Consider the following 25157-nt stretch of genomic DNA (forward strand, 5'->3'; position numbering starts at 1 on the left):
CACAATATGCAGGCCATGCAGAAAGAAAGTGGAAGATGCCATGAAGATCCATGTGCAAGAAATTAGCTATATTAAATAAAATCAATAGGAGGAATAAAGTTATATTAAAAGAAGAAGAAAAAATGCCATATTTTAATTGATTAATTTTCCATTAATCTTTTTTCTTGACAGCTAAAATTACAATTTTTAAAAAAATTACTTTGAGCGTCTTATTATTTTTTTATTTTACAATTAAATTTTTAAATATTACATTTCACATAATCTTGATAAAAACATATTTTGAAAATGAGTAAAAAGACAATAATGCCATCATACATGTTAAAGCATAGATAACAATCATTATCTCCTTTTCTTTTCGTGCTAATCTTTTCTCTCCTCTCATCTTTTCTGTGAGTTTTTCTCATAAATTATTTCTCCTGTATTAACAACAGCCAGCCAACCTTATTTTTTCAAAATTCACAGCGCAGGATATGACAACAACCATTTTTTCTCGTAGCAGACCACCATCATCAAAACCTTCAACCTCCATAGCCGTGACAACCTATTAGGAATCCTAATAGGTTTGGAACATGCTAAGGGTTTGACTGTTGAGAAAAATCCTACTTTCCCTTCACTTTGAAATGAAACAATAAAATATGACAAGACACGTACGTTTCATAGCAAGCAAGCAAGCTTGGAGAGGTAAGGAATTTCTGGAGAGGTAAGGTGTTTCAACTTTCACAATTCATGAGTCCCGCACAGGTGCGGGGATTTCTTATCGTGGACATCAGCATGCTTCAGTTCAAAGGGTTGCAAACTCTGTGGAGCAACAAGCAACGCGTAAAAAGAATACTAATTACAAGCCGAAGGAGATATTAGAAGAGATCGATTCACCAGCGCAACATGGAATCACTATAACACATAAGCAAGCTTGGAACGCATTAATTACCCTATCTTGATTTCTGTTAATAAATTATTATATATGGTCATCTCCTCTCCGTGAGGAGAGCTTTAATCGTTATACTGGAATGTGTTTCTTAAAGAATGAGCTCTTTAAACATTATATCAAATACAATCAGTCTTGTAATTAATAAATAAATATTTTTTAACCATCTAGGTGGTGGTCCAGTGATAAGAGCTTGGGATCAAGAGGTTTGCTCCCTCTGTGGTCTCAGGTTCGAGCCCTATGGTTGCTCATATGATGGCCACCGGAGGCTTACATGGTCGTTAACTTCAGGACCTGTGGGATTAGTCGAGGTACGCGCAAGCTGACCCGGACACCCACGTTAAACTATAAATAAATAATATTTTTTTATTATTTATTTATTTTTTTCTGACATCACCTCCAAAGAATGTAAAGTGTTATCCACCCTCACATTTTAAGTTACAAAATATAATATTTCAAAACTTAGTTGCAAAATAAATAAATAAAAAAATACCAAACCACTGGAACCTACAATTTATATATAGCAGAGTAATCGTTGAAGCAGCATGATTTAAAATTAATATACATTAGGCATTGGATAAACTAATGTAAACGTGAATCAGACGACACAATCAGGACTAAATGGAAACCATTAATTAATAATTAATATACATGTACATGATAGTAAGAATTCAGGCAAGTGCTATTTCAGATGAGGATTAATTGAAGAGAGAAGAAGAATAATCCATTCAATTAATATGATGCCTAACGTGATGTCCCTTAGGAAGGTGACGAGACAAATTCATATATAGGACCCAGAAACAGTGTTGATTCTTCGAGGGAAAGAAAGCTGTAAAAGAAATGGATACCAGAGGAGGAAAGTCCAGGTTCTTTCTTGCTTTAATATACAATGGCCAGGTGATACGTCGCCAACTTTCAAGACTTTCTTGCTCTTTTACATGCTCAGAGCACCATGCCCACGAATCCAAACACCCCCCACCCCCCATCAGACTTCTGATATTCGATTTTAACGTGTGTAAAAAGAAAAAACCTTTTTTGTATATATTTCGCAACCGTGATTTTATATCAATATTATTGCTAATAGTGAAATGTTTGCTCTTATGAAGATTCACTTGATAATGATAGAGACGTGCACTCAATCCTCCTATATTTGTGTATTTTCAGAGCATCTTCAGAAAGCAGTCTTTTAGGGCGTGAACCTCTCTAATCACTTGACTAAGTGTGGCAGACACCCAATTATTATTGTTTTGTGTTTCGCAAGTGATTCCTTTCATGGGCACCAAGTAATTAAAACACCAACCAAACTAGAAAGGAAAGAAAAAGGCAGATATTCTCCTTTGAAATCCAACCACATGTATAAATAACAAGGATTCCCTTCACAAACAGGGGAGTGTTGCTGCTATTTTAGATAGCCATTATCATATATGTCTATGGATCTCACATTTTGGCCACGGCCCCTGTGGCCAAATCTTACTATCCGCATAAGAAATCAAATCAATGCATTTAGTTACCAAGGCTAGCTACTTTCTTCAACTGGTCATGTTATTTGAAAAAATCCAACATTCTTAAGTGGACGGACACAGAGCACTGGTTTACACTTAAGAATACCCCCCCCCATCCAGGCATCATATTCGTGAAATTCTGAGCATTCTTGGTCAAGGATATTCCATGACCAAGGTGTGGAGGTGCGGTTGTTGAGCGAGTATGTGGAAGCGGTTTCTAAGCTTCTAGATCGACAGAAGTTTTGGAACAGGAGTAGAAAACAGAGGTTGCTTAAGAGGCCCAGGGAGACAACAACTAACAATGCATGAATTATCAATGAAGCCGCTTCTGGGCTCGTTTTTGCAAATCACAAATACTCTAACAGACAGAAACTTGGGCTGAGGCATGAGACAGATTCTTAGAGGAATTTAGGTTTGAAACTGATTCTGGGCTGGACCTCCATGTTCGTTGGTCCCTTTTCTCTTCATGTGAATGAAAGATCCGGGTGCATGAATCTAAAAAATAGTGATAATTCTTAATTTCTCTAATTTGAAAATATTTGAATTGATGTACTTTCATTGATTTCTTCTAAATTTAAATTGTATTGATTTGTCCTAAAGATTTCATTTTAATTCACCTGAATGGTTAAAACACTCCATTCATAATTGATGAATTTATAGGTTCAATTCCTATTGGATTCACGCCAATAAAACCCTCAAATAAATCTATTGGAAAAGGGTAGAACTCATGCTTTGAGTTTGTTACTTGATCAAGTTTGTCTGGCCTGTCTTCTTGCTTGCTTGATTGCTTTCTTATTATTTCAAAATAAAAAGGGGTGATATTCTCTTTCGTACAACCCTTTGATTTTTTTTATATAAAAAATTTAACCTTCAGTATTTTTTATTTTTTGAAAAACTCCTTTTTTATTGAAATATGATAAGTTAAAACTTAAAATTGGAATAAGATGAATGCACGCCCCTCCGTGGGGCAAGACACGGCAATTAACAACTCCGCAAGCTGACTTCTTCCACCCACTTTTTTCTCCTCTTTGCATGGGTTGGTGAAAGAAGTCAGATGATACTGAGTGTTTCTCGACCGCCAGTTGTAATCAGAAGACAAAAACTAGGCCCGGAGAAGGCAATAATGGATCCTGCATTTGTATTGTATGCCCACAAAACTCCTTACCAAACAAACATTTCTGTCATGGTGCACGCTTTACTGTCCCCACGCTCGAGCAGCAGCAGCTGTAGTTGAGGTCCAAAAGCATCAATGCCATGCTCCCTAGCTGCAGTTCAGGTCCAACCTCACCCGTCCGTGCTGCAGCTGGGTTGAATGAATCAAGATTTTAAAAGATACAATTAAAAAAAAACAAAAAAAAACAATAAAAAAATCAAAATTAATTTGTCAAATTCATGCTATAAAATTATGATAACATGTTGAAAGCAAATAGTATATATATATATATATAAAGCTAAATTTCAATTCAATCCTAATATTAAAGGATTAAATTAATAAAATCAAATAAAAAAATAAACTTAATCAACTCAAATTAATCTGTTAAATCCAGGTTAGAAGATTGAGATAAATTCATAGAAAATAAATTAAAAAAATAATATAAAATCCAATTCTCAATCAATTCAGTGTTGCAGGATTAAAATGAAAGAAAAGAATAACAAAAAAACTCGAGTCAACTTGGATAACTCGTAAAATTCACGACCTGGATCATCAAACCGTGATAACCTCATATAAAGCAAATAAAAAAATAGTTATGTAATCCAATTCTCAATCAACTAAATATTAAATGATGAAATTAAAAAAAATTAAAAATGACCTGAGTCAACATGTCTAAACTTGAAAAAAATGAAATAAATTATGAAGTGCAATACTAGATGAATCCAATGTTAAAAATAAAACTTAAAAAAAATAAAAACAAATCCTAAAGAATTTTGAGAATGAAAGTGAATTTTTTTTTGTTGGATTTCACTGTTTATTGCTATCATGTAAAATGCTAGATTATGTTAGCAAATGTTAATTTAAAAGGAAAGCTCCAAAACTATGCTCAGGATTACAAAATTTGAGCCTGATGGCATGATAAAATAATGCTGTAATTTGAGCTGGTGCCTCCTGGCTGACTTGCAAATCAGACAAGAACAAGAGAACAGACACGTTAAGGTAAAGTTTAGCTGTTTTTAAAATGAAGACAGGGCCTGCTGCCCCTCCTCTTTGATTTACTGGGCCGAGGGAATCATTTCCAAGACCAACGACACAATGCACCACCGACACATCTTCTTCCATGGAAGCTTATATTTATATTTTAATTATACATACACTCCTGGTTACATGGAAGCTAATAATTATATATTCTTTTTAGTTTAATGTGGGTGTCCGGGCTAGCTTACGTGTAGCTCAATTAATTCCACGAGCCCTGAAGTTAACGATCATGTAAGTCTCCAGTGACCATCATATGAGCAACCACATGGCTCGAACCTGAGACCACAGAAAGAGCAAACTTCTTGATCACAGGCTCTTACCACTGGGCCACCATCTAGATGGTTTAATTATATATTCTTGAAAGAATGTGACGTGAATTCACCGGAAAAAAAAAAAAAAAAGGGAGAAAAGGGACCGAGACGGCAAGACCGATCACTCCATAAAAGCAAAAAAGCAATAAAATAAAATAAATGAGATGATGGCCTTAATTTACTCCCGTTAAAAGTACCCCTTTTACTGATGGGTGGGTCCAGACTCTACAGTAGAGGAGGATATGACACCAAAGGCCAGGCTAGGATTTTCCCATGGTGATCAAAATAAAGCACCACCATCGCCATGGCGCGACACTCTCCAGTCCGTCGTGCCCAGGCGGTGGAAGCGGTTAAATACCGTTTGGGATTATCCAAGCTCCACTGTCTGGTTTCGACATAAGCTGATGATTTTTTTCCCCCAACTGCAGCTCATAATTAGTAGTTGAGCAATGGCTAGTGGGTCAGGATATGAGAGTCATGTTATCACTGCACTGGTTGGACTGCCACTATATAAACAAGGGGTTACTCTTGCCTTTTTTCAATAATATAGTTTCTTTAAGCTTATATATTTACTTTTCAAAGTGCAGTGATATTTATTATGCTTATTTTCTTAAAAGTTTTTAACTTATTAAATTAGATGTTATTTTTGTGTTTTTTAATAATTTTGAGGTATTGATGTTGAAAATAAAATTTGTTTTTAAAACATGTTTTCTTAGAATAACATGATAATAATATCCGTATGTTAATTCTTTTGCGTTAAAAAAATTTTATTCAACGAGATGAATTAAATAAATATATTAACACTTTATTTTATTTTTTTGTATTTATTAGCAAAGATAATTCTTCATGTATTTAATTAAATAGATACCTAGACCCTTTAATTCATAATTATAATTAAAAAAACATTTATAAAGTTTGCATGCTTATTTGTTTACCAAAAAAATCTTATTTTATTGACGGTGAAATATAAGTCAAATAACTACAGCACGCTCAATATAGGGTAAAATTAAGACATTTTAACATGAAAGATGGAGGAAAAAAAATTATACAATGACATATCATGTTTCTCATTGTTAAAAAAACACTGCCTTTCATATAAATGGAATGAGCAAAATCGAACTCCCATTTATATTGGCGTTACACATGTCTCAACTTATAATAAAAAAGAAAAGTCTATTAAAATGAAATTGCTCAACTACAAATCCTCACTTTTATTTACTTGAATGAAATCGTTGAATAGAATTCTGATAAATTTTCCAATCTACTTAGTAATTTTCTATATTTACATGATTGATTTTTAGTAGAAAAGCACATAATAATTACAAAAAACGGTTAGAATAATTAAAAAAAACAATAGATATAGTTTTACAGGGGAAAAAATAAAGTTAAATCTCTATAAATTAATAATTATAGAATCAAGAAAAATTATTAATTATTTAAAATATTATCTAATTAAGATATTATTTTAAATTTAAGGTGGGATTAAAAAAATATTATTTAATTAGCTACCGTGTCCGAGTGTTAATTTATCGAGGTTATGTTGTAGATAACCCAAAGAGGTGAAATGTCAATTTAGTAATAAAAGGAAGATCAAAACCCAATGAGGCACAAGTATCCTGCACCAATAAATATTCCATTTCCAAGGTCTATCAAAACCTCAGAGTCCAGAAGTTTTTTTTGGGCAGGTCTCTGTGGCTAATTGGCTATGACTGTACTTTGACCTTTGGCCACCACCGACAGCAGTCTCCGACACCCGCAAATGAGAAAGGACTGCCAGCCTCCCTCCTCCGGCGCCACAGTGAGCAAATTACCAGCATGCTTCGAGACAAAGCCCTTAGTGGCCACATTACTAGCCTTGACCTTGGTTATGCTCCTTTGGAACCTCCCTCCTTACTATCAAAACCTCCTCTCCACTACCACACGCCCCTCTTGCTCAGCCCCAGAAACCACCGTCTCCATATCAAATACTTCCTCTTCGTTCACCAGTACCTCATTATCTGACCAAAAGTATTTATCCAGCTCGTCATCATCCTCATCTAACGCCGACCCAAACAAGCGGATCTTCCAGGCCTACGGAAACGCCGCCGCTCTCTTTGTTCAGATGGGTGCATACCGAGGAGGACCGACCACCTTTGCTGTGGTTGGCCTGGCTTCGAAGCCCATTCACGTGTTCAGGCTTCCCTGGTACAAATGCGAGTGGATCTCTAACAATGGCTCTTCTATAAGGGCCAAGGCTTATAAGATGCTTCCTGACTGGGGCTATGGTCGTGTCTACACAGTGGTGGTTGTGAATTGCACCTTCCCTGTCAATCCAAATCAAGACAATGCGGGTGGAAGGCTCATGCTTAATGCCTATTATGACGAGTCTCAGAGGAAGTACGAGAAATTCATGGCATTGGAGGAACTACCTGGCTCTTACAACGAGTCTAAATTCCGCCCACCTTATCAGTACGAGTATCTTTACTGCGGGTCTTCTTTGTACGGGAATTTGAGTGCGTCGAGGTTTAGAGAATGGATGGCTTACCATGCCTGGTTCTTTGGACCCAGCTCTCATTTCGTGTTTCACGATGCCGGCGGTGTGTCTCCTGAGGTGAGGGCTGCTCTTGACCCTTGGGTTCGTGCTGGGAGGGCTACTGTTCAGGATATAAGAGGGCAAGCTGAGTTTGATGGGTATTACTATAACCAATTTCTGGTGGTGAATGACTGCTTGCATCGCTACAGATACTCTGCTAATTGGACATTTTACTTTGATGTGGATGAGTATATCTATTTGCCCGAGGGGAATACTTTGGAATCTGTTTTGAAGGACTTCTCTAATTATACCCAGTTCACCATTGAGCAGAACCCAATGTCCAGTGCACTCTGCTTCAATGATTCCACTCAGGACTATCCCAGGTACTTGCTCTACATTCTTTATTTCACTACTTTTTCTCTCGCCTGCTCTCTGTTTTTGTAAAGGGGAATGGGAATACAAGAGAAATTCGACAACAATTCTTGCTTGCCTTTTTTTAGAATCTAGATTGATTTCTACTTAGATTATGACAGTTCACAATCCAGTCACTATATATAGTGTAATTCAGCTGAGACACTGATGTAATCTTTGGGGGTTCTTAATTACAATACAGGCAATGGGGATTCGAAAAACTTTTATTCAGAGAATCAAGAACTGGGATACGAAGGGATCGCAAGTACGCAATACAGGCTAAGAATGCATATGCTACAGGAGTGCACATGTCGGAGAATGTAATTGGCAAAACCTTGCACCAGACTGAAACAAAGATTCGATATTACCACTACCACAATTCCATACAAGTACCAGGCGAACTGTGCAGAGAATTCCTTCCTCTATCAGCAAAGAACAATGTGACTTGGTACAATGGGCTCCCTTATGTGTATGACGATAACATGAAGAAGCTGGCCAGCACCATCAAGGATTTTGAGCGCAACACAATTGGAAATGTACAGGCTTACTCATGATTGTTCGAGCAATAGTCCACATGCGTGCATTATTTGACTCTTCACACCTGCTCCCCATCTTCGTGATCCATTCACCTTCACTGGTTGGGTTGCTCAAAATTCACTCATATTTTACTGTCCTGCGGGTATCGCACCCACCCCAATGAGTGGTGATCATGGACTAATGCAGGAGAAAAGGTGGAAGTGGGTCCATTATTACTTTTGATTTGTCTGCTTATATATATATTGAAAAAAAAAAATTGAGTACATGCGTCTTTATTTTTATTTGCTCTATGATTAGCTTCATTTCATTCTAGCAACGCTTGACCAAAGGAATTCTGTAAAGATAACTGTGGGATAATTTTCTTTAACCTCCTTTGGGGTGGTGGTATAGATGCTTTTAGAAAGTTTCTTAATTTGACCATATTGATATGAGTAGCTAGTGAATTATTAAGAAAAAGGTACTTCTTGAATTGATTCTCGATTGATTGACGGAGACCCTTCAACCGATGGTGAGATTGAAGAGGGTAAATAATACAGCAGAGTGCCGGCCGGCCCTTCAGCGGGTGGATAAACCTAAAAAATGGGCCGGGGAGGATTGAAATGAATGAAAAAGAATTTATCATTGTCTCAATCTCCTCCTTCAACCTCAAGTTTTGTGTCATAGGAAGAACAGTTCCAAGCTTGGCTCGAGTGTGCGTCTAACATTTATTATCAAGTAATTTAGGAGTGAAGTTGCTCTCCAGTCGGGAGAGGATTTACCTCCACTGCACAAGACATGTGGCTTCCAGCACAAGCTGCACTGTTCATGTCCACCGATTAAGATGCCTCATGAATATGTTTGGTAGGCTGGCTGGCTGTAATAATTGATTTTGGAGACCAGCCTTGCCGAGAAATGGGTTGAGGAGAGAAGTGCAATGATTGAGAGAGCAGTTTCCCTTTGTTTCCTTGCCAACTAGGTATGGGTGGCTCTTCTTTCCTCCGGCCCCATGTTCCATGCTTGCTTGGCCTTTCATCTATACACACATGTATGTATGCGTGTATTGTTCACAGCGCGGATGGTCACGTATATACTTAGAGGTGGCGAAGCTTCATGCTGTAATCGGATAATTGTTGCATGGCAGAGCCACTGCTAAATCGACTTAGATTTCATGTAAATATATTTGCATCTCTCTTTTATTATTTGTTTTTGTCCTTTTTATGACAATAAATGCATTTAGCTTCGTGATCAAGGTGAGATCGGTAGATTGTTGTAAAACAAAAGTTGAAAAGTAGGTGAAAATTCGTCGTCCTTCGGTCCCAAGCATGTGGCTTCCAGTTCCACCATAAAATTCCATCACATCCCGATTGTTATGTTGGGTATATTAATTGATTCGGGAACCAGCCTCGCTTATAATTGTTTAGTTCTCTCTTAAGCCTTGGAAGACACGAGTGTTTTCTCGTTAATATTAATTAATTTTATTATAAGGTCGCCGCCATACAGCAAATATGCACTACGTGTCTGTATATACACAGACACTTAAATAGGTACGGGTGTAATTTTAAACTTCCTTTTCATGTAATTTTTAAATTTGAACCATGATTTAAAAATTATTCTTTTATTTATGGTAAAGATAATTTAAAATAAATTTAATTCTGAATCCTATTTGATAAAAACTAAATCAAAAAACAGCCCGTTCGAAAAATGAATGTGGTATAAGTCACAATCCCTTGATAAAAGTTAAACATTTCAATTTCTTTATTAAATCAAGATTTTGACTAGATTTTATAATAATTTTTTTATTCAAGTAAAAATTATTTCTAAACAACTACACTTACGTTAAAAATAATAATAAAAAATAAATTAATTTCATAGAGTATATAATTAGTGTGAATACGTCATTGTCATTCTCCTTAATGATCCCTCCTTCACCTGCTTCCGGAGATGTATATCATTGCTCCTTGTATTCTTGAGATGATAGATTCAGCAGCATTACTGCTGCCAATTAATGCAAATATTTTTCAACGTTTTCCTAGTTTGGCACGCCTTGGCTGTGGCAAAACTCCATCCTCGTGTACCCAATTAACATTGTTAACTTCAAAAATGAATATTAAACTCAGCAGGTGTTGCAGACCCATGCACTAATTAAGCATTACCAGAGCAGTGAGCGGTGATATTGCCAGACCAGAACAGACCATGTGATTTTTCTGTTTTTCCCTTGATGTTGGATCATGCTGCTGCTGCTACTTCTTCAAGTATATATGGACGTTGCATCCATTAATTAAATGGGAGTATTCCAATTTTTGTTGGCGTCAACTGTTGTCATTAAAGACAGAATGGATGCTAGCTAACATCAATTAACCTTGTGTGGATAGTCAAGAATTAAGTTCATGAATGGGTCTGTACGTAGTCCTCCTTGATTTCCAAATTAATCCAAGGAAACAACTAAGTGAGGAGGATAGTAAATATGTTGCAAGATGCTCACATGATTCTGCTCCCTCTGGTGGATGGATATTAGTTGATATATCAAATCATGCTTGCTTTGTCAAGAACGGAGACTGAGAGAGAGGAGCACCGAAACCTAAAAGTTCTTGTGTTCTTTTTCTATGAAGTTTAAAGATGTTTAGATAACTCTAAAGAGCACAACGTCAAGATGCAACATGTTGAATGATGAAAGTTTCTTCATGGCACAACTACCGCTGGCTTGGAGAGCTTTTGCCTTGTCTTGTTGTCTGTATATTTACAGTGGAACTAAAACTGGGTCTTCCACTCTTAGACTCATTTGTCTTGCGGAATAATATGGATTACTAGCACCAGGGGCTGAACTTCCTCTCCCTCTTCGACACTTAAAGTGCATTGATTCCTTCGATCACGTCAGTGTGGACCAAGATGCACAAGAGAGATATTAGTCTATGGGCTCAATGGATGGGGTCTCGAGCCTACGAGTCCACTTATGGTTGGGTCAAAGGGAGAAGCGTGGAAGCAATCCATTAGTGTGCGTTTCGGTGCACGGTTGAAATTTGTATTTTAAAAAAATTTGATTTTTTTTTAATTTTTAGATTTTTTTATTGGGGTAATATCAAAAATATTTTTTTAAAATAAAATAAACATTATTTTTATATATTTTCAAATAATAAAATACTTTAAAAACAACATCTACTATATACTCAAACACCCCCCTCTCTCTCTCCCGATCGAGACACACACACACACACACTTACTCAAACACCTCCACATATGCAGACACATGAACTTGTTACTTGGAAATTTATTTTAAGTAAATAAATTATTGGTAAATAAAAAATTAATTTTAAAGAATTTTGGTTTTTACTTAAAAAATTCTTGATGTTTTTATATTTAGTTTTTAATAGTTAATTAATGATTGATAATGATGATTCTTATTTTTTTTAACTTTCAAAATTTACAGGGGTAAAGTAATAGTTTTAGACAATTATTTTTCAGATTTTACATTCTATTTCTTACATTATTTTTAGTGTTTTTATTTTTATTTTTATGTTTTGATTTTCCTCATAAATCTAGAGTTTAAATTCATCTTGATGAGAGATACTTGAGGTGCATAATTTTTAGTTCAAAAACCTTGCTTAAAAATGTATCTAAACCAATATGGTGTTGTTGGAATCTTGGAAGACATATTACAAATATCATAGTTGTATAAGTAAGGAGCAATAAAGTCTTAAAAACAAATAATTTATCATTGATAGCAACAAAATATTCATTATTTTAAAGTGCCTCAATAAATATATATCATTCTTATTTTAATTTAAACATGATTAATTTTATTACTAGCATGTGTGTTATTTTTTATTTTATATAAATTGCATATTTGAATACATGTTTAGTATACATGTTAAAGTTCTATTATTATTTTTGTGTTGAAAGCATGTTTATCTTTAATTATATTTTTACATATTTATAATTTTTAGCAAGTATAAACTTTAGGTTGTTGTTCGATATCTTTTATTTAACATGTTTTAGTATTGATAATTTACACATTAGCCTACTATATTTATAAACTTTAATCTACAGTTGTATGCTTGGTAAAATTCCTTGCAGTGCAGACCTAATAAGATAACTTTCAAACAATGTTGTTAATCCTAGTTTGGTTGTTGAACTTGTGATATGTTAACATAAGATATGGTTCAAGTTTGGTTTCATATTACATAAGATAAAAGTGAATCCTTTTGAATTTGGTTCATTCATTGAAACCTAGGTAGAACTTGATTTTTTTTCTTTAAAAAATTCATTTTAATATTTTTTTAAAATCTTTAAATAATATCATTTTGAATTTGTTTGATTATACCATGTTAACAAGGCACATGACTTAAGAAAAGTTGTGTTTAATAACTTTTCATTTAAATAGCTTGGAGATGTTAAATCAGTATGTTATTGCTCCATACATAATTATTAATAATGATGTATAATCAACGAAAGCCGATGCAGCACTTGACAATCCAGACCCCGTGACCAAATGACATAATCATTTCATTCGATTGGGTTTTAAACTTGTTATCCAATTAAGTATGTTCTCTCTTGTCGATTGATTTAGCTATTTTATATTTTTAGTAACACTTTTAATCATATAATTCGCAAATTTTATGCTATGGGTGTTGATGGTATGTTTTTTTTTTGGTAAAAGTATTTTTTAATTTTTAATTTCATTAACTCGTTTTAAAATTTAAATGCCAAATCTTTAAATTATTATTATTATTATTATTATTATTATTATTATTATTGTAGACTGTTCATTGATGAACCAATGACTCGTACACATATTGATGAACACAATCTAGCTATTTATACCATAAATTAAAAATGACCTTTTGTTAATCACAAAAGACACACTATGATTGCCTTCAAAGGTCAATCTCGTGCTCATCCTAAGAAAAGAAGGGAAAGGCGGACACATAGCAAGGTCTAAGAGCAAACTTAGGAAGAGAACGAAAACTCTTGTCAACACAATATATATATATATATACACTTGTAAGAAAATGAAATGAGAAGATCATGGAGAAAAGTCTTGTTGACAGAATATATTATTTAACATTATGATATCATATCATGTGATATGGGGAGTGGGGTTATTATTTATTGAATATTATTTGCTATATTTACCACTAATTTGTACACTTTTTAGTGCACCCATTTAATTTGATGCATGCATATAATTTGAGAAAGGACAGTTGGTGCAGTGGGAGTGGAAGAATTGGCCAATTGGGGTGGAGGTCCGTCCCCAGGAAAAATCGATTGTTGGATAATACTCTTTCTCCTAAGCTCAGCGCTAGCTCTTCTGGTTGGAAGTCTGACCTTGGCGAGCAACAAACAAGAAGAAGAAGAAAAAGTACACAGCTTGATCGACATATCCTCCCATGTATGTAGTTTCAACTTTCAACCTGTAAAAAGCGGCTGCCGACTCCTGTGCCCGTAAATTCAAAACTGGCCCCACTCAAATCAGACGGTTGAGCTTGGATAAGGGGAGTCTTGTATTTAATCTAGAAAAAGTGATCGGACGAGAATTAATATCTGGGTGTTGCTGTCCTCATTCAAGTCCGTCGATGTATACTACTGTCATAAAATGCGGGCACGTTTCCTTCCACCTATTTCCTTTTTCTTTTTTATTATTAAAATAAAATAAATAAAGGCGTGCGCTGTTTTTGTTACCGCCTTGTAATATCGCATGATAGCATATATATTTTCATTGCAGGATATCTTTCTTCTTCTAGTGTTTCCCTGAAGCGCATACACCTTACTACATACACATGAATACAAAAATATCACTGCGCATTCCTCGATCTTAATCCTTGATATCTTCGATCGGTGTGGTGGTTTCTTTCTACCTGAACCTGTCGAGGTTTGTGTCTCAGGCAGATGAATCAATCTCTCTTTTTTCATGTCTGTAATTTGCAGTCTGGGTTGGCGATGAGTCCTTGATTGCTTTTCGTTCTTTTGGCAGCTGTTTATTATCTATAATCAACAGGAGCAGAGGCTGTAGAAGATTGGATTTTCATCGAAACTAATAGTAATAACAAAGTCATGGTATTTTCACTCTAGCACCTCTCTGTTTCCACTGCTCTGTTTCATCTTTTTATTCTTTTATTTGGTGTCTGGGGTTTACTCATTTGAGGCAGTGATAATTGATTGCAGGTGAGTTCATTTGGGCAAATGGGGAACCACGACATGGGTCCACCATGGTTGATACCCATGCTTAGAGCAAGCTATTTCATTCCCTGTGGAGTTCATGGTGAATCCAATAAAAGCGAATGCAATATGTTCTGCTTAGATTGTATGGGAAATGCTTTCTGTTCGTATTGTCTCATTTATCACAAAGACCACCGTGTTGTTCAGGTTTGTCGACTTTGTCTTCGAATTAAAACACTATTAATTTTACATCTACCTACTGCCAGTACTGGTACAGTGTTTTCTTCAATCTTATAGCATTGATAAGCATTGCTTGATTGATTGAAAAACCGCATGGTTTGTGCAGATAAGGCGATCTTCATACCATAACGTGGTGAGGGTAAATGAGATACAGAAGTACATAGACATATCATGCGTGCAGACTTACATCATCAATAGCGCCAAGATTGTGTTCCTCAACGAGCGCCCTCAGCCAAGGCCGGGAAAGGGAGTCACCAACACTTGTGAAATTTGTTGTCGAAGTCTCCTTGATTCTTTCAGATTCTGTTCACTTGGATGCAAGGTAGGTTAATTCTGATGACTTTCCTTCTCGATTATTAATCGGCGCTCTGCTCTGCTCTGATTACTTAATACAATATCCATTGTTTGTTCGAGTAAAGTGCTCTTTGCGTTTTGTTAGCTGGGAGGGATGAAGCGGGGTGACCCAGACCTTACATTTGCGGTAAAATTGAAGCACAATAGGGATCCCTTCTTTGGTGGGTCAGAATCAGATGAGTCCTCGACCCCTAAGAAGATTCGCAGGACACATGCTTTCAATCGTTTGATGGAGGGACTCTCAATCTATTCCTCTAATAATGATGGCGCGGAGAGCTCCGGTGATGATGCAGCTACCAACATTTCTCCGGCTACTCCTCCCATTTTCAATCATCGAAATGCAAGGAGAAGAAAGGGTATACCTCATCGTGCCCCATTTTAAGATTTCATAAACCAAAAAAAAAAAAACAGATTTCCAGTATGCTTAGCATTTAGTGGTATTAAAAAAAGGAAAAAAAAATGGCACATAAAATGATGGCGAGGAAGGAGGAAGTGGAACGTGGGGAATTAGGAACTGATACATTCTCAAGTTTCTTGTGTAGATACCTCTCCACTTGTATAGAATAGGATACTAGATAGTGTGTTTTTAATAGCTTTGGAGCAAGGAAATGGTCCCTTCATATACATTTAGCAATTACTGTTGGGATTTAATTTCTAAGTCAAGAAAACTTTGGATATATGAAATAGCATATCCATGCATGTACAGATCATGTCTATAAATATATAATATGGGGTTTTAGATTGTTGGAAGGGTAGCAATAATAGAGTACAGTGGCATTATGATGGCATTTGTACAGAACAGAACATTGTGTTTTGTTCTTGTAGATATTGATATTTAAAGTTATACCTTGTGTTCTGGCATCTTTGTGATCTTCTATTTTATATTCTATGTGCATTCTGAGACACCTTTCGTCTATGTATATATATAGGGAGGGTGGGGGTTTTTTCTCATGGGAAAATGAGTTGCAGCTTCTTATTTTGGACATGAATGGATCAATTGTGAATTCGTAGCTCGAAATGTGAAACTTACGCTGCATATATGTGTGTAGGCTGCTCATAGATTTTGTAATGGATACGATGGAGAATCTTCGTAGGGAAGTACATTTGTGCTGATCAAGTTTTAGATATAGATTCTTAGAATATTGTAGACTACTAAAGTTTTTTTTTTTTTTTTTGAGAAAACAACAACAATATACCATTCCTGAAGATAAAAGATGGTCAATGGTTCTTGATTGATTTTATGCTTTAGTTTCTTCCTATATCTCCCCCCCCCCTCCCCCCAAAAAAAAAAATATAGGAGGGTATGAGTATAAACTCCCTCGTTAACAATCAACTTTCTGATGTGTTTTGTTCTTGTTAATTAGCTTTGCCTTCACGTAAAATTGCATTTGATGTGAAGGTGGGTTCTGTTTTATCATTTATGGCTAGCAAACACCTCGGACTTATAGAGGTGCATGCATCAATCGCAGTTTTTCAGTGAATACAATTATGTGTGGCGTGATACTTCATCTCTCTCTCTCTCTCTCTCTCTCTCTCTCTCTCTCTATATATATATATATATATATATATATGTATGTATTTTTTCCGGGCACAGTGACTCTTAATCTTTAACCTTAAAAATAGGATTGATGGTATTCCCAAATGGGATATTGTGAGTAGCGATGGAGACGAGTTGTAAGTTTTTGAGGCTGGGAAATCTACGAGGGTCTCAAGGGAATTGGATGAAGATAATTGCAAGTTGCCAGTGCTGTAGTTAGGATAAATATCAAGAGCAGATGAATTAGTTCAAGATGGGATGGAGTTCAAATCAGAGAAAAGCTTAGGAGACACGAAATCCCCACAAGGACAAGGACGTCCCTCTCCAGATGCTCCTAAAATCCTAATCTCTCACTATCATCTCTCACTGTTGCCCTCTATTAAATAAAAACAAGTAGATGAGAGCCGTGAGGAATCTGAAAGGCTGCGTGATCAGAGCACTCTCCTTCACCCCCTTCCACCCATCCTTTTGTGCTTTATTTTCCCCTTCTTATCCCTTCTTCGCTGATATTCTTAGCTTAATATAATAACATATAGTGCCTAGCACAGTAGCAATTGCATCCCTTTTCTCAATGAAAGTTGAAAAATTGATCGTTCAATGAATTTTTGGTCGTATAGAAGTTTGGGATGATCAGGCTATTAATGGGTGACGTTTCCCAAGTTCAAAGATCGCAAGAAAATCATCCCAAACTTTGTAGCAAAGGCCAATGTGAGGCTGCTTTGTCTGTTTGCGAGGTGCCTATATACACTCTAAGTCGTTAGTTGTGCCACGTTTTATTCACTACATGTCTGCCCCATCCTTTGGGTCACATATGGGTCCTTTTTTATGCTAGAAGGATCAACTAATGTCATCACTTCGGATCAGTCTTGAGACTTATTTGTCCATCCGAAAAGAGAGCACGATGTTTCGCAACTTGGCATTTTACTAATGGGTGTCACTGTGTAGTGTGGATAAATGATAATATTGGCTTTATTCCTCTCCCTCTCCCTCTCCCTCTCTCTCCTTGCTGCATGCCTTCACTTGTTTTTTAATCTCTCTCTCTTTTTTTTGGATTTTATAATTTATATGCGGCATAAACTAATGGTTCTCGTGGGACAGTGTTGATAAGGCTCGCTCTTAGGTTGGGTTGTGGTGTAGGCTGTGGCTTTGGCATCAGACATGCCGTCATTAATTTCTCATTTTCTATAGAGCACTCTCTGTGAATTTACAACCAACCCCACCCCCTCTCCCTCCCCCTCTCCTCTCCATGTTATATGTTGCTTTCGGTGTTTTATAAATAGCGGTGTCGTCGTAGACCTCTTGGTAAACTCTAGCTCCTGCCTATCTGCAACCTAATCGTTATCTACTTTTGAGTGCTATGTTGTTGTCATGCGGGAGGAATGACATCGTTCCATTGACAATTATCAAATTTCTTGCATTTATTTCAAAGATGAAATTCAACACAACATTAGTTAGCGATGACAACGAATTTGCATTGCATTTGGTTTCGTATAATTAGAGACAGAAATGTAAGAAAATTTATGTTAAGTTGCGTGATTAGCATGGATTTTTTAAGATTTCAATATATATATTTTAATATTTTGCGATATTATTTTCAATCATGTTTTAAGTTAAATACCTCCTCCATGAAATGAATGATATTAATTTTACAGAGTTATTTATTAGATTTTTTTATATTTTCTCAGATATATAAATAATGACCTGCTTTGAAATATCAGCCGTCCATGTGCAGGATTTCAACTAGGGTATATATTCAGAAAAATCTCTATGAATAGTCACTCTCATTTGTACACATCAATGAATTTAATTCGGATTAGCTAAAAAAAAAGTAATCATCGTTTTTTTTTTTTTTGGGGGAAATAAAATAAAGAAACAATCAGCTCCATTTTACGCAAACATTTCTTTTATCAAGATATTCATGATCCATATAAATATATGTAGAAATAAATAAAAAAACAACAACAACTACTACTACAACAGCAACAACAAGAAAAAGGGGGCTTGGCTGAAAATTAGAAAGGATTTAGTAAATTTCTTTTGAAAACATATTATGTTCATTATATTTATGTTTATTTAAAATATTTTGACATGATATAATTTCAATTTGAAGAACAATTAATCATTATAAAAAAAAATTGACAAATACAAACAGACACACCAATAAAATATTTTCATCGGTAAATTGCAACAAATTTCTCCGACTAAATATGCCCTCGCAATATCCATCAGTAAACACATATGAAAATATTCCATCGGCATATACCGAAGGAGTTATAATGGGAAAAGAAGAAATGATAAAAAAAAACCAAGAAGTATAATGACATGTTATTTTTACAAATAAAATTACCGACAGATTTAACTTTATCAATTAAATCCGTTGGCAAATTCATCTATAATATTTAATTTATGACCTAACGAGCGACCCTCCTCTCTCTCTCCTTTGTTAGTATTCTTCCTCTATTTTTCTTCGTAACAAACAATACAAACACCCCTAATTTTATACAAATCAACCTCTCACTACAAATTCGGTCATCCCAACACTTAGTTTGTTAGCATCCTTGTTATGATTCAAATTTTATTGAAGATTCCCCACTTCAGGTAAGCAAAACTACCCAGTTTTTATTTGAACTCAATTTTAAAATGTTAATTTTTATTGTATATTTTTGTAGTATATGTATTTTGTTAAGGTGTTTACTTGTTTAATAGCTTTTTTCCATAGAAATTTGTTGTTTGAATGTATGATTTCTACATGTTAGGGTTTGGTTGAGATTTCATAAAATTGTATTTGTTTGTAAATTGATGAAATTTAATTTTAATTTGTGATGTAGGTGTTTTGTGATGAAATAAATAATGGCTTATTTAATAAGTCCATTTTATATTTGTCGATTTAATTGTTGAGTTGAAATTTTTGAACTCAATTGAGTCAAGAGTTTGACTGGTTAACTCAGGTTTGTTAGAAATCATGCTTTATAATTTATCTTGATTGCACATATAATTCTCAATCTATTTAGTTAAATGCATCCATTAACTTTTTAATTTACTGATTGGATTTTGTTTTTTACAAAAAATGTGTTAGGAAACCAGCATATTAGTTTTTTTTTATTGTAAAAAAAACTTATCCAACAAGCAACTAAGCACGGGTTAGATAGATAGTGCAAGACTATTAATTGTTGAGGTAACAGGGAATTAATGCAAGATTAATATGTTAGACCAATCCACAAATTGATCTGAAAAAGGATTGGGGTCATTAAGTTATAAGATTTATCCGCAAATCACTCGATTGATTTGAGTCAACTATCTTCATTAAAATGGAGTCATTTTTTTTTTTAAAAAATTCTTTGTATTGCCCACACAAGTTTGAATTGGTTTTAGCCAAGATAACCGAGTCACTAAAACTTGACTGGGTCAATCGAATTTCATCATATTAATATTTTATCTAATTCAACTAAAAATCTAGTTTCAATTAGACTTTAAATGCTAGATTTTTAGTCAACCCTCCAGACTTAGTCAAGTTTAATAACTATATATTTGTGATCATTTTACCATAAAAAAGAATTCAGTTCTGCTCTTAGACTTGATCATTTGTAAGTATCTAAAAATTTTGGATTAAATTGAAATTTCAATTAGACTTGATAGACGGAAAAACTGACAGAACAATTAAAATATTAATTTTTATTTACCATCGGTAAAGGTGTCGGTGACAGTTGGTGAGTTTTTAAAAGATTTTTTATTAAATTGAAAATTTCAATTAGACTTTACAGACAGAAACTTCAATTAACAAATTAGAAAAAATATATTTAATTCACCATTGGCAAAAAAATCTCAAGTTAAAAGACCAAAATCTCTAAAATCATAACAAACGGGCAAATCTCTTCTTCTGTCTTCCTTTGCAGCTTCTTGTCTCTACATAAATCTTCATCTTTCTTTCTATTCTCTCTCTCCTTCATTACTCAAACCATTCTCTTCTCTTCTTTTCTCCTCCACGCTTAGATATGTTTTCTCCTCTCTTCTCCTTCTCTTATTATTTAATGAATTCTTGGGATTTTGTTTTTCTTCTCATGCTTGGGAAAACTCAACATTAATGTAAGATTATTCTTTTTCCTTCATTATTTTTGAATTCTTTTTCATTTTTAATATTTTTATAAATGTTATTGGGAATTTGTTTTTATTTTTTCTGTTATTAATAATTGTATAAGTGTTAATGGAAACTTTTTATTTTTTTTAAAGTTTTGTGTTATAAATAATTGTATAAATGTTGAAAGTAATTTTTTATTTTTTTTACTTTTCTTTTAAAAATAATCGCATAAATGTTGATGGCAATTTTTAATTTTTTTAAATTTTTTTGTTATTAATAATTGTATAAATGTTATTGGAAAATTTTAATTTTTTTAATTTTTTTTGTTCTTTAATGATTGTATATAGATTGTTGGAATGTTTTTATTTCTTATTTTTTTTTAACTTCTTATGAAATTTAATGATTGTATAAATGTTGTTGGAATTTTTGTAATTGTTTTTTGAATTTTTATGTTCTCTAATGAATGTATATAGATTGTTGGATTTTTTTTTATATTTTATGTTATTAATATGGTTAGCTAATTGATTTGTTGGTGTTAACAAACAATTTTTAATATCATGAAAAATAAAAAAATAAAAATAGTAGCCATGATAAATAAAAAAATTAATAATATCTAAGATACTAGTTAGGATAAATGAATAGTTATTAATATGAAATAATTGTTTATATTAACATTATATGATCATTTCGCAAATGGCCGTACTAGAGTTAATTGAAAATTTGGTTAAATTAACATAATTGAAATTATTTGATTGACATAGATTAAAATGAAATCAACTGGTTTGTGGCAATTCAATTTAAATTGTTGTGGTATTTGCTGGTTTAAAAATTTTAGGTAGTTTCCCGTATAGGGAAGGGTGTTGTCGATTTTTTTTTAAATTAGGAATGGTTTACGATACCTTAATCATTTAATTTTTATAGATGCCTAGAGAAAAGTCAATACCACGTCGTACGAATATGATCGTTGCTAGTTCTTATAACAACACTTCTGACAACCATGAGTTGTTAGGTGCCCACCAAGAACAGGCACCTGTGACACAGGCAGCCATGCTCAACGCGAGCTCCTTAAGTACGATGCTGCCATATTGATGGGGGGTCCTTTTATAATGGGATCCATTTACCTTGAAGTACCAGGTTTAGTGGAAGAACGACCTTTCAATGTAAGTTTGTTTTCCCCTCACAATGACTTGTTAAAATTTTTTGAAAAATTAATTTCAAGCAACATTGTCAATTTCAAGCTTCAAAACATTAAGGCTTCTATAACTATAACATCGACGATGAAAATTCTATTGTTTCAATGGAGTCAGGTTTTTCAAACATCCTGAATAAAAACCTATGATCGATGCATAGTTTATAAGGTTTAAGATTAGTATTAACTTAAATATATTTTTATCATGTTACTTTGGTTAGTTTATTAATATTAATAAAAATTTTCTTGTAAAGATTTTATCTGCAAGGAAAAACTTGAATGAAATAAAGCTAACAACGCTATTGCAAAGAGGGTTTGTGAGATCATGCTGCAATTAGGTAAGATTGAAATTAAGATAAAATTCTCAATCTGTTTATTCAATTTTATTATTCATTTACTAACATATAATTCATTTCTACCCTATAGGTTGCGTGATTTTTTGTACTAGACGCAAAAAAAGAAATGGATCCCATGGAACATTGAAAGAAAAAAGAAATTAAGTATTTGATAAATTATTAAATAATTTCTAACATTGAAATAAATTAATCAATTTATTTTCGAGTATAATTGTCTTTTGTAAGTATATATTTTAATACTAAAAAAAGGCTTCGGTCATGGGATAACTTGGGTTACATGGTTAAAGTGTTTCCAAAAAATCTTAAAAATGAATTTTTTATTTAGATTTTTTATATATTTTTAGATCGTTTTGATGTGTTAATATTAAAAAAAATTAAAATAAATATTATTTTAATATATTTTGAATAAAAAATACTTTAAAAATAATCATTACCACATTCATAATCATTATACAATCATTAACTTAGTTATGATCTATGAGTAACTCGGATTTTTATAGATAACAAGTGCATCATTAGTTCTATCACTATGTTATGCATTAGCAATACCCATCTTGCTACTGATTATAAACGACTAAGTGCCGAGATGGTCGAACTCTGCTGATTGGTAATAGAGATGAGATCACATATAGATGGTACATATGCTCTCTTTTTTTGTTTCACGGTCTAGGCGAAGACCTTATAAATGTTTAAATTTAAAATAAATATTTGAATTTTATATTTATTTATTATCTATTTTTTTAGTAGATTTTTTTAAAAATATTTTTAAGTTAGTATTAATGAGATTACCGATGATCTAAATTCATCTATATTCCAGCGAATTAAAAAAATAATAATGCAAATACCACTGTTTACTTCATCTAGTTTTTCCATTTTAACTGTTGCTACGAGATTGTTAATTAAAGCCCTCTAAAACGATGGGAAGCCAGAACAATGGGCCACTATGGCCTATTCTCTTTTGGACTGTTCTCTCTCTGTTTTTTGTTTTTTTGTTTTTTGAATAGTTATTATTTTAACATATAGTGGACTGTTCTCTCTCTGTTTGCGGATGGGTGCAAAACTACGGTGGACCTCGGGGACATGACATTTCCAAAATTTGACATTTTTTTATTTTAGTCCTAATTGCTTTGAATTTTTTAAAGCACATGTTATTTGACATCATTCCACTTAAAAAAGGATGACAGTCGCTAATTTATTATAATTTTATGCATGCTCCAATACTATTTCATATTGGTGCTCTTGTTTCTAAAGATGTAGAGCTTGTTTCAATTGGCTCTAATCTTTTCGAGGAGTTTGCTTCAATTGATCAAGATAGGGAAATTAATTCAGGTCCAAAACAATGTTTTCAACCATAAATCTCAAATTTGAAATGGGAAACAGTTCTTCCATATCCGGGAGGAGGAGGGAGAAGAAAACAGAGCAAGAGAGAGAGGGGGGGCATTCCAATTCGATCGAGGGGTGGTTTTCTTACAGGTGGAATCTAAACTTGACCTAGCATGCACGCTTGTTTTGAAATATTCAATATGGGTACGAGTAAGACTAATTCTTAAAAGTTTATTTTTTTAATGGGTTTTATTCAGATTTTGTTGCTGTGTTTTTTAATTAAAATCCCATTCATCAATATATATGGATAGTTATGGAGGCATATAACAGTAGTATATGACAATACCTATATATCTGTTAAAATAATTATTTTATTTTTAAATTATATAATTAAAGAAAAAAAGTAAAAGCGTAAAAATTAATCTAGTCTGATTTATTAAGTTTTCCTTCTCTCATTTAACTTATTTTATTTTAGTCATTTAACTTTCACCTTGAACACGAAGATGTTAAAATATATGAATTATTGGATTGCGGGTCGTAAACATTCTAACTAATATATACTATGAAAAAGGGTATTATAATAAAAATAAAAAAAGGTTGATTCAATCAAAATAAAATAAAATAAAATAAAAAAATGGGTAGATTAAAAATATCTCTCTCTCTCTCTCTCTTTTTTTTAATATAAAAGAAGATGTTCGAATTCGAAATCTTTTAAAAGAGATAAATAAAGTCAATAATATTAATTAAATTATAACTCATCAACAACTTCCCCGTTGAGTTACAACTTTGTAGTGTGCATGTGGGAAATTTGAAGCAAATTAACATATTGATCCAACAAAACACGAGTGTACATAGGGATTTGCATCAAATATCATGCAGAGGAAGCTCAACTAATAGACGTAAATGATTTATTATTATTTGTTTTTGTCTCCTCAGACACTCTTTATTTTCACTCCATAAGAAACAAAAGCCGAGCCAAACAAAGCTGGGAGCATTCACAGTGGAGATTCAGCATGTGGCGTGTTTCTCATATGATTTATTTTGTTATTTAAGCCGAAGACAATATTGGCCCGTGAGTTTCTTACATGTTTTTTTTTGTGTGTGTGTGTGTGGGAAATTGGAATACATGGGATGGAGTAGACTGAACCATTCCTTGTCTGACAATTCGAAAGCAGTCGAGTATGAAACCAGGGAGGGCGTGCGTGCTGGTCTACAATTGCGAATGCTCATTTCTATGAGCACCCAAGGTGATGGATAATATAGGAACGAAGAATATGATCCTGTGCTGGGCTGTTATCACTACTAGGCCCGTTGGACTAACATGAAGACCAACAATTCCGTGGGCGGCGCAGTACAGTGTGATTGCAGGCTCGCAGACGCGTCGGCATTGGTGGCTCAACTTTAAGCCTTCCCTTCCAGTCCCGATGTTCGGACTCGGAGTTGTTGACTTGTTGATGCTCCCAGCCGCGTACCACGTCATTGCTGAGTAGAGTACACCAATACACAGGAGCTGAGTTCTATTATTAATTTATTATTGATCATTTCCTGGTCAGTACTATAAA

The 25157-nt window shown here is 33.9% G+C and overlaps 2 protein-coding genes across 3 annotated transcripts; both read left to right on the forward strand.

Moving 5' to 3' along the window:
• The first annotated feature begins 6553 nt into the window (after nt 1–6553).
• On the forward strand, nt 6554–8801 carry LOC7458446 (galactan beta-1,4-galactosyltransferase GALS1). The gene is made up of 2 exons (XM_002306972.4): nt 6554–7824; nt 8055–8801. The coding sequence occupies exons 1-2, from the start codon at nt 6689–6691 to the stop codon at nt 8404–8406; spliced, it is 1488 nt and encodes a 495-aa protein (XP_002307008.3). The 5' UTR covers nt 6554–6688; the 3' UTR covers nt 8407–8801.
• A 5261-nt stretch (nt 8802–14062) lies between these two features.
• LOC7485674 (protein RGF1 INDUCIBLE TRANSCRIPTION FACTOR 1) lies at nt 14063–15976 on the forward strand. 2 transcript variants are annotated; one of them, XM_006383740.3, is made up of 5 exons: nt 14063–14234; nt 14337–14419; nt 14528–14728; nt 14868–15083; nt 15201–15976. In XM_006383740.3, the coding sequence occupies exons 2-5, from the start codon at nt 14417–14419 to the stop codon at nt 15495–15497; spliced, it is 717 nt and encodes a 238-aa protein (XP_006383802.3). In that variant the 5' UTR covers nt 14063–14234; nt 14337–14416; the 3' UTR covers nt 15498–15976. The 2 variants fall into 2 exon arrangements, with proteins under 2 accessions (XP_006383802.3, XP_002307009.4); XM_002306973.4 differs by having other exon boundaries at nt 14361–14419.
• The last annotated feature ends 9181 nt before the right edge of the window (nt 15977–25157 follow it).

The sequence above is a fragment of the Populus trichocarpa genome, chromosome 5 (assembly GCF_000002775.5).
Source record: "Populus trichocarpa isolate Nisqually-1 chromosome 5, P.trichocarpa_v4.1, whole genome shotgun sequence".
Taxonomy (NCBI): domain Eukaryota; kingdom Viridiplantae; phylum Streptophyta; class Magnoliopsida; order Malpighiales; family Salicaceae; genus Populus; species Populus trichocarpa.

Coding starts and splice junctions, on each gene's coding strand:
- LOC7458446 (XM_002306972.4), top strand. CDS start 6,689: ATGAGAAAGGACTGCCAGCCTCCCTCCTCCGGCGCCACAGTGAGCAAA. Junction 7,825..8,054: donor TCCACTCAGGACTATCCCAG/GTACTTGCTCTA, acceptor ATTACAATACAG/GCAATGGGGATTCGAAAAAC.
- LOC7485674 (XM_006383740.3), top strand. Junction 14,729..14,867: donor AAGACCACCGTGTTGTTCAG/GTTTGTCGACTT, acceptor TGGTTTGTGCAG/ATAAGGCGATCTTCATACCA. Junction 15,084..15,200: donor TCTGTTCACTTGGATGCAAG/GTAGGTTAATTC, acceptor GCGTTTTGTTAG/CTGGGAGGGATGAAGCGGGG.